Here is an 8,477-nt window from a genome sequence, read left to right as displayed (position 1 = left end):
TAGCCTGCATTGATTAAATGTTGGCTAAAAGAGGAGCGAAATGTAAATACTCCAAATTTTCTGTTGAGATATTAAAGTAACTAATGTTAGGGGAGCAAAAGTAGCCTATTTCACTACGGACTAAGCTGACAGGTTCATTTACACCACTCACGGACTACACCCTTCCTTTGTGAAACATTTTCTTTATTTTCTTTCGTTTCGTTTTTGGAAGCCAGAATTTCTTCCGGAAGTTGCTCAGACATGATGCTCACACTGGCACTCCTCACTCACAATTAATTTGATTTACATTGTAAATAAAATATTAAATTAATGATGACAGGTTAATCATTTAATATTGATTTTTTTTTTTTTTTTTAACCTAATGTTCTAATAATTTTTTAGGGCCCCTGTCAGTCACAGGTCCTTAGAATCGGCCTACACCCCAGTAAATACATTTCATTGACCGCTGAACTTCGAGTTCTAGTATTTCTGGTTTCGCGCGTCCTTTCTGTCTCTCTTGCGCCTCCGTAGTTATGGTTCGTTCAGTTTACCGGACCGTGTGTTGTATAGTTAACGTTAGCTAGCCTACCTCATAACGCCAAACGAATTGTAATGGTAACGTGTAAGAGGTGATTTTAAACAACGTTTTAAACATGTCAGAGAAAGGCGAAGTGGATTTAACTGGTGCTAAACAGAACACGGGCGTGTGGCTGGTAAAGGTACGTTGGAAATGTAGTGTATAAACAGTAGCTAGCGGCTAACACTAGTAGCTAGCGGCTAGCACTAGTAGCTAATGGCTAACACTAGTAGCTAACGGCTAACACTAGTAGCTAGCACTAGTAGCTAACGGCTAACACTAGTAGCTAACGACTAGCACTAGTAGCTAACGGCTAACACTAGTAGCTAACGGCTAACACTAGTAGCTAACGGCTAACACTAGTAGCTAGCGGCTAGCACTAGTAGCTAGCACGGCTAACACTAGTAGCTAGCTAGTGGCAGCGCGGATGGATGAGGACGAGACTAGCCATCTATTGAAGTAGACTACAGTAACTATCATTATCATCACACTGCACACGTTAGCTAGCTAACTAACAACCAGTGTCTTTGCCCACAGGTGCCCAAATACCTGTCCCAGCAATGGGCCAAAGCATCAGGCAGGGGAGAGGTGGGGAAACTCCGGATCGGGAAGTATGTACAATTGTCTCGTGTGTTATTGTTTGTCTGCCCCTTCTTTCTCTCTCACTGCCCCTTCCAGTCTCTCCGTCATCTCACCATCGTTGTTTACTTTCTCTGCTGGCTAAAGAGAAGTAGCTCGCTAAGGGGATTTAGCTAATCAGTTGTTTTCTTCTTCTTTTGCGTTAGGAACCAAGGGAAGGCAGAGGTAATACTAGTAACCATGGTTACAGACACAGATGAACTGCATTCCTATGGAATATTGATCCCAACTCAGCCAGCAGTTGTCCTGGTCCTAAACTGACATAACTTACACTTGTTGTGTACCAGGTGGAATTCACTCTGAACGAAGACCTGACCATGATAGACAGCCTCGGGGACAAGCCGTCGGGAGTGCAGGCCCCCAGGGACCACCCGTTCACCATGCAGACTGTAGGAGGACAGACCCTGGCCGTGTTCACTGAGACCCAGTCGGGTAAGGAACAGTTACCCCCAGCTGTAAACATGATGATGATGAAGAAATGTTGGTCTATTCTGGTGCACCCAGGAGCTGTGTGCTAAACGGCACCATACTACCTAAGTGTGCGGGGCGCCGTGCTAGCTAAGTGTACGGGGCGCCGTGCTAGCTAAGTGTACGGGGCGCCGTGCTAGCTAAGTGTGCGGGGCGCCGTGCTAGCTAAGTGTGCGGGGCGCCGTGCTAGCTAAGTGTGCGGGGCGCCGTGCTAGCTAAGTGTGCGGGGCGCCGTGCTAGCTAAGTGTACGGGGCGCCGTGCTAGCTAAGTGTACGGGGGTAAGGTGCTGTTTGAGTAACCATGAAACCTGGAGGCCATGTTGTTTGAGTCATAACCTCTATTTGAATGTGTAGTCAGATAATATTGACTGTCAAAATGCCTTGTGTTTTCCCGACTGCAAATGAGCATGGTTTGTGATCATAGCTGATCTTTCATCCATTAGAGTCATCTAAGGGTAAGTAGTACTGCGTGTCTGTGTGTATCACTCCGCCTCAGGGTAAGTAGTACTGCGTGTCTGTGTGTATCCGTCCGCCTCAGGGAAGGTAGTAGTGTGTATCCCTCCGCCTCAAAGGTCCCTTTGCCTCTCTCTCCATCTCTCTCTCTGCCCCTTCCTCTCTCTCTCTCTCTGCCCCTTCCCGTCTCTCTCTCTCTGCCCCTTCCCGTCTCTCTCCATCTCTCTCTGCCCCTTCCTGTCTCTCTCTCTGCCCCTTCCTCTCTCTCTCTCTGCCCCTTCCTCTCTCTCTCTCTGCCCCTTCCTCTCTCTCTCTCTTCCCCTTCCTCTCTCTCTCTGCCCCTTCCTCTCTCTCTCTCTGCCCCTTCCTCTCTCTCTCTCTGCCCCTTCCTCTCTCTCTCTCTGCCCCTTCCCGTCTCTCTCTGCCCCTTCCCTCTCTCTCTGCCCCTTCCCCGTCTCTCTCTGCCCCTTCCCGTCTCTCTCTCTGCCCCTTCCCGTCTCTCTCTCTGCCCCTTCCCCGTCTCTCTCTCTGCCCCTTCCCGTCTCTCTCTCTGCCCTTTCCTGTCTCTCTCCATCTCTCTCTGCCCCTTCCCGTCTCTCTCTCTGCCCCTTCCCCGTCTCTCTCCGTCTCTCTCTCTGCCCCTTCCCGTCTCTCTCTCTGCCCCTTCCCGTCTCTCTCTCTGCCCCTTCCCGTCTCTCTCTGCCCCTTCCCGTCTCTCTCTCTGCCCCTTCCCGTCTCTCTCTGCCCCTTCCCATCTCTCTCTGCCCCTTCCCGTCTCTCTCCGCCCCTTCCCGTCTCTCTCCGCCTCTCTTCCCCTTCCCGTCTCTCTCTGCCCCTTCCCGTCTCTCTCTGCCTCCTCTGCCCGTCTCTCTCCGTCTCTCTCTGCCCCTTCCCGTCTCTCTCCGTCTCTCTCTGCCCCTTCCCGTCTCTCTCTCTGCCCCTTCCCGTCTCTCTCTCTGCCCCTTCCCGTCTCTCTCTCTGCACCTTCCCGTCTCTCTCTCTGCCCCTTCCCGTCTCTCCCTCTGCCCCTTCCCGTCTCTCCCTCTGCCCCTTCCCGTCTCTCCCTCTGCCCCTTCCCCGTCTCTCTCTCTGCCCCTTCCCGTCTCTCTCTCTGCCCCTTCCCGTCTCTCTCTCTGCCCCTTCCCGTCTCTCTCTCTGCCCCTTCCCGTCTCTCTCCGTCTCTCTCTGCCCCTCTCAGTCTCTCTCCGTCTCTCTCTGCCCCTTCCCGTCTCTCTCTGCCCCTCTGTCTCTCTCTGCCCCTTCCCGTCTCTCTCTGCCCCTTCCCGTCTCTCTCTCTGCCCCTTCCCGTCTCTCTCCGTCTCTCTCTGCCCCTTCCCGTCTCTCTCTGCCCCTTCCCGTCTCTCTCTGCCCCTTCCCGTCTCTCTCTCTGCCCCTTCCCGTCTCTCTGTCTCTCTCTCTCTGCCCCTTCCGTCTCTCTCCTTCTCTCCCGTCTCTCTCTGCCCCTTCCCGTCTCTCTCTGCCCCTTCCCGTCTCTCTGCCCCTTCCCGTCTCTCTGCCCCTTCCCGTCTCTCTCTGCCCCTTCCCGTCTCTCTGTCTCTCTCTGCCCCTTCCCGTCTCTCTCTCTCTGCCCCTTCCCGTCTCTCTTTCTGCCCCTTCCCGTCTCTCTCTCTGCCCCTTTCCGTCTCTCTCTGCCCCTTCCCGTCTCTCTCCATCTCTCTCTGCCCCTTCCTGTCTCTCTCTCTGCCCCTTCCTCTCTCTCTCTCTGCCCCTTCCTCTCTCTCTCTCTGCCCCTTCCTCTCTCTCTCTCTGCCCCTTCCTCTCTCTCTCTCTGCCCCTTCCCTCTCTCTCTCTGCCCCTTCCCGTCTCTCTCTGCCCCTTCCCGTCTCTCTCTCTGCCCCTTCCTCTCTCTCTCTCTGCCCCTTCCCGTCTCTCTCTCTGCCCCTTCCCGTCTCTCTCTCTGCCCCTTCCCGTCTCTCTCTGCTGCCCTTTCCTGTCTCTCTCCATCTCTCTCTGCCCCTTCCCGTCTCTCTCTATCTCTCTCTCTCTGCCCCTTCCCGTCTCTCTCTCTGCCCCTTCCCATCTCTCTCTGCCCCTTCCCATCTCTCTCTGCCCCTTCCCGTCTCTCTCTGCCCCTTCCCGTCTCTCTCCGCCCCTTCCCGTCTCTCTCCGTCTCTCTCTGCCCCTTCCCGTCTCTCTCTGCCCCTTCCCGTCTCTCTCCGTCTCTCTCTGCCCCTTCCCGTCTCTCTCTCTGCCCCTTCCCGTCTCTCTCTCTGCCCCTTCCCTCTCTCTCTCTGCCCTTCCCGTCTCTCCCTCTGCCCCTTCCCGTCTCTCCCTCTCTCTGCCCCTTCCCGTCTCTCCCTCTGCCCCTTCCCGTCTCTCCCTCTGCCCCTTCCCGTCTCTCTCTCTGCCCCTTCCCGTCTCTCTCTGCCCCTTCCCGTCTCTCTCTCTGCCCCTTCCCTCTCTCTCTCTGCCCCTTCCCGTCTCTCTCCGTCTCTCTCTGCCCCTCTCAGTCTCTCTCTGCCCCTTCCCGTCTCTCTCTGCCCCTCTGTCTCTCTCTGCCCCTTCCCGTCTCTCTCTGCCCCTTCCCGTCTCTCTCTCCGCCCCTTCCCGTCTCTCTCTGCCCCTTCCCGTCTCTCTCTGCCCCTTCCCGTCTCTCTCTCTGCCCCTTCCCGTCTCTCTCTCTGCCCCTTCCCGTCTCTCTCTGCCCCTTCCCGTCTCTCTCTCTGCCCCTTCCCGTCTCTCTCCGTCTCTCTCTGCCCCTTCCCGTCTCTCTCTGCCCCTTCCCGTCTCTCTCTGCCCCTTCCCGTCTCTCTCTCTGCCCCTTCCCGTCTCTCCGTCTCTCTCTCTCTGCCCCTTCCCGTCTCTCTCCTTCTCTCTCCGTCTCTCTCTGCCCCTTCCCGTCTCTCTCTGCCCCTTCCCGTCTCTCTCTGCCCCTTCCCGTCTCTCTCCGCCCCTTCCCGTCTCTCTCCGTCTCTCTCTGCCCCTTCCCGTCTCTCTCTGCCCCTTCCCGTCTCTCTCCGTCTCTCTCTGCCCCTTCCCGTCTCTCTCCGTCTCTCTCTGCCCCTTCCCCGTCTCTCTCTCTGCCCCTTCCCGTCTCTCTCTCTGCACCTTCCCGTCTCTCTCTGCCCCTTCCCGTCTCTCTCTCTGCCCCTTCCCGTCTCTCCCTCTGCCCCTTCCCGTCTCTCCCTCTGCCCCTTCCCGTCTCTCCCTCTGCCCCTTCCCGTCTCTCTCTCTGCCCCTTCCCGTCTCTCTCTGCCCCTTCCCGTCTCTCTCTCTGCCCCTTCCCGTCTCTCTCTCTGCCCCTTCCCGTCTCTCTCCGTCTCTCTGCCCCTCTCAGTCTCCCCGTCTCTCTCTGCCCCTCTGTCTCTCTCTCTGCCCCTTCCCGTCTCTCTCTGCCCCTTCCCGTCTCTCTCTCTGCCCCTTCCCGTCTCTCTCCGTCTCTCTGCCCCTTCCGTCTCTCTCTGCCCCTTCCCGTCTCTTCTCTGCCCCTTCCCGTCTCTCTCTCTGCCCCTTCCCGTCTCTCCGTCTCTCTCTCTGCCCCTTCCCGTCTCTCTCCTTCTCTCTCCCGTCTCTCTCTGCCCCTTCCCGTCTCTCTCTGCCCCTTCCCGTCTCTCTGCCCCTTCCCGTCTCTCTGCCCCTTCCCGTCTCTCTCTGCCCCTTCCCGTCTCTCTGTCTCTCTCTGCCCCTTCCCGTCTCTCTCTCTCTGCCCCTTCCCGTCTCTCTTTCTGCCCCTTCCCGTCTCTCTCTCTGCCCCTTTCCGTCTCTCTCTGCCCCTTCCCGTCTCTCTCCATCTCTCTCTGCCCCTTCCTGTCTCTCTCTCTGCCCCTTCCTCTCTCTCTCTCTGCCCCTTCCTCTCCTCTCTCTGCCCCTTCCTCTCTCTCTCTCTGCCCCTTCCTCTCTCTCTCTCCCCTTCCTCTCTCTCTCTCTGCCCCTTCCCGTCTCTCTCTGCCCCTTCCCGTCTCTCTCTCTGCCCCTTCCTCTCTCTCTCTCTGCCCCTTCCGTCTCTCTCTCTGCCCCTTCCCGTCTCTCTCTCTGCCCCTTCCCGTCTCTCTCTCTGCCCTTTCCTGTCTCTCTCCATCTCTCTCTGCCCCTTCCCGTCTCTCTCTCTGCCCCTTCCCGTCTCTCTCCGTCTCTCTCTCTGCCCCTTCCCGTCTCTCTCTGCCCCTTCCCATCTCTCTCTGCCCCTTCCCGTCTCTCTCTGCCCCTTCCCGTCTCTCTCTGCCCCTTCCCCCGTCTCTCTCTGCCCCTTCCCGTCTCTCTCCGTCTCTCTCTGCCCCTTCCCGTCTCTCTCTGCCCCTTCCCGTCTCTCTCTGCCCCTTCCCGTCTCTCTCCGTCTCTCTCTGCCCCTTCCCGTCTCTCTCTCTGCCCCTTCCCGTCTCTCTCTCTGCCCCTTCCCGTCTCTCTCTCTGCCCCTTCCCGTCTCTCTCTCTGCACCTTCCCCGTCTCTCCCTCTGCCCCTTCCCGTCTCTCCCTCTGCCCCTTCCCCGTCTCTCCTCTGCCCCTTCCCGTCTCTCCCCTCTGCCCCTTCCCGTCTCTCTCTCTGCCCCTTCCCGTCTCTCTCTCTGCCCCTTCCCGTCTCTCTCTCTGCCCCTTCCCGTCTCTCTCTCTGCCCCTTCCCGTCTCTCTCTCTGCCCCTTCCCGTCTCTCTCCGTCTCTCTCTGCCCCTCTCAGTCTCTCTCTGCCCCTTCCCGTCTCTCTCTGCCCCTCTGTCTCTCTCTGCCCCTTCCGTCTCTCTCTGCCCCTTCCCGTCTCTCTCAGTCTCTCTCTCCGCCCCTTCCCGTCTCTCTCTGCCCCTTCCCGTCTCTCTCTGCCCCTTCCCGTCTCTCTCTCTGCCCCTTCCCGTCTCTCTCTGCCCCTTCCCGTCTCTCTCTGCCCCTTCCCGTCTCTCTCTGCCCCTTCCCGTCTCTCTCCCGTCTCTCTCTGCCCCTTCCCGTCTCTCTCTGCCCCTTCCCGTCTCTCTCTGCCCCTTCCCGTCTCTCTCTCTGCCCCTTCCCGTCTCTCCGTCTCTCTCTCTCTGCCCCTTCCCCGTCTCCTCTCCTTCTCTCTCTCCCCTTCCGTCTCTCTCTGCCCCTTCCCGTCTCTCTCTGCCCCTTCCCGTCTCTCTCTGCCCCTTCCCGTCTCTCTCTGTCTCTTCTGCCCCTTCCCGTCTCTCTCTCTCTGCCCCTTCCCGTCTCTCTCTCTGCCCCTTTCCGTCTCTCTCTCTGCCCCTTTCCGTCTCTCTCTGCCCCTTTCCGTCTCTCTCTGCCCCTTCCCGTCTCTCTCTGCCCCTTCCCGTTTCTCCGTCTCTCTCTGCCCCTTCTCGAGTTCCTCTCTCATCCCCTTCCCCTCTCTCTGTCTGCCCCTTCCCGTCTCTCTCTTTCCCTTGTCTCTCTCTCTGCCCCTTCCCGTCTCTCTCTCTGCCCCTTCCCCGTCTCTCTCTCTGCCCCTTCCCGGTCTCTCTCTGCCCCTTCCCGTCTCTCTCTGCCCCTCTCAGTCTCTCTCCGTCTCTCTCTGCCCCTTCCCGTCTCTCTCCGTCTCTCTCTGCCCCTTCCCGTCTCTCTCCCGTCTCTCTCTGCCCCTTCCCGTCTCTCTGCTCTGCCCCTTCCCGTTTCCCGTCTCTCTGCCCCTTCCCGTCTCTCTCTCTGCCCTTCCCGTCTCTCTCTGCCCCTTCCCGTCTCTCTCCGTCTCTCTCTGCCCCTTCCCGTCTCTCTCTGCCCCTTCCCGTCTCTCTCTCTGCCCCTTCCCGTCTCTCTCCGTCTTCTCTGCCCCTTCTCGTCTCTCTCCGTCTCTCTTTTCCCCTTCCCGTCTCTTCCGTCTCTCTCTGCCCTGTTCCCGTCTCTCTCTGCCCCTTCCCGTCTCTCTCTCTGCCCCTTCCCGTCTCTCTCTCTGCCCCTTCCCGTCTCTCTCTCTGCCCCTTCCCGTCTCTCTCTGCCCCTTCCCGTCTCTCTCTGCCCCTTCCCAGTCTCTCTCTGCCCCTTCCCGTCTCTCTCCGTCTCTCTCTGCCCCTTCCCGTCTCTCAGTCTCTCTCTGCCCCTTCCCGTCTCTCCGTCTCTCTGTCTTTGTTGTGGGCTGCATGTTGCCACAGCAGAACAGATGGAGGCCCTCTGCTTGTCTCAGTAACTCCGCTGGCTGTCTCTCAGATCGGATCAGAACCGTTGTGAACCAATCAGCTCCGTAGTTCGGATGTGAATCTGCTACTGGAACGATATCTGGAGCCTGTTAATAACATAAACAAACCCATCGATATGATGGTATTGATCTGGTGGTGGAGTGCTTGGTTTGACGTCATGATTTGTGCAATGATCTTTATGCCTCTTCTAATGTGCACGTCCTCCTCTCCCTCCCTTGGGGGTGTGAGTGTGTCAGTGTGTCAATGTGAAGCTCATGGTTTATCCTTGTGTGTGAGTGTGAAGCTCATGGT

The 8,477-nt window shown here is 57.9% G+C and overlaps 1 protein-coding gene across 5 annotated transcripts in view; it reads left to right on the top strand.

The window, feature by feature from the left end:
* Window positions 1-502: 502 nt before the first annotated feature.
* LOC115115009 (general transcription factor IIF subunit 2-like) overlaps window positions 503-8,477 on the top strand; it is a 14,247-nt gene continuing 6,272 nt past the window's right edge. For 3 of the 5 annotated variants that reach the window (XR_010464623.1, XM_065022107.1, XM_065022105.1), the window contains exons 1-5: window positions 503-698; window positions 1,094-1,167; window positions 1,342-1,360; window positions 1,483-1,627; window positions 2,107-2,118. Coding sequence is in view for 4 of the 5 variants with exons in the window: in XM_065022107.1 (XP_064878179.1) it covers window positions 633-698; window positions 1,094-1,167; window positions 1,342-1,360; window positions 1,483-1,627; window positions 2,107-2,118 (316 nt within the window). In the remaining variant the exon portion in view is untranslated. The remainder of the gene's footprint in view (window positions 699-1,093; window positions 1,168-1,341; window positions 1,361-1,482; window positions 1,628-2,106; window positions 2,119-8,477) is intronic. The other 2 variants (XM_065022108.1, XM_065022106.1) reach the window with 1 other exon arrangement.

This window comes from Oncorhynchus nerka, linkage group LG2 (assembly GCF_034236695.1).
Source record: "Oncorhynchus nerka isolate Pitt River linkage group LG2, Oner_Uvic_2.0, whole genome shotgun sequence".
Taxonomy (NCBI): domain Eukaryota; kingdom Metazoa; phylum Chordata; class Actinopteri; order Salmoniformes; family Salmonidae; genus Oncorhynchus; species Oncorhynchus nerka.
This window is presented reverse-complemented; position numbering and strand designations above follow the sequence as displayed.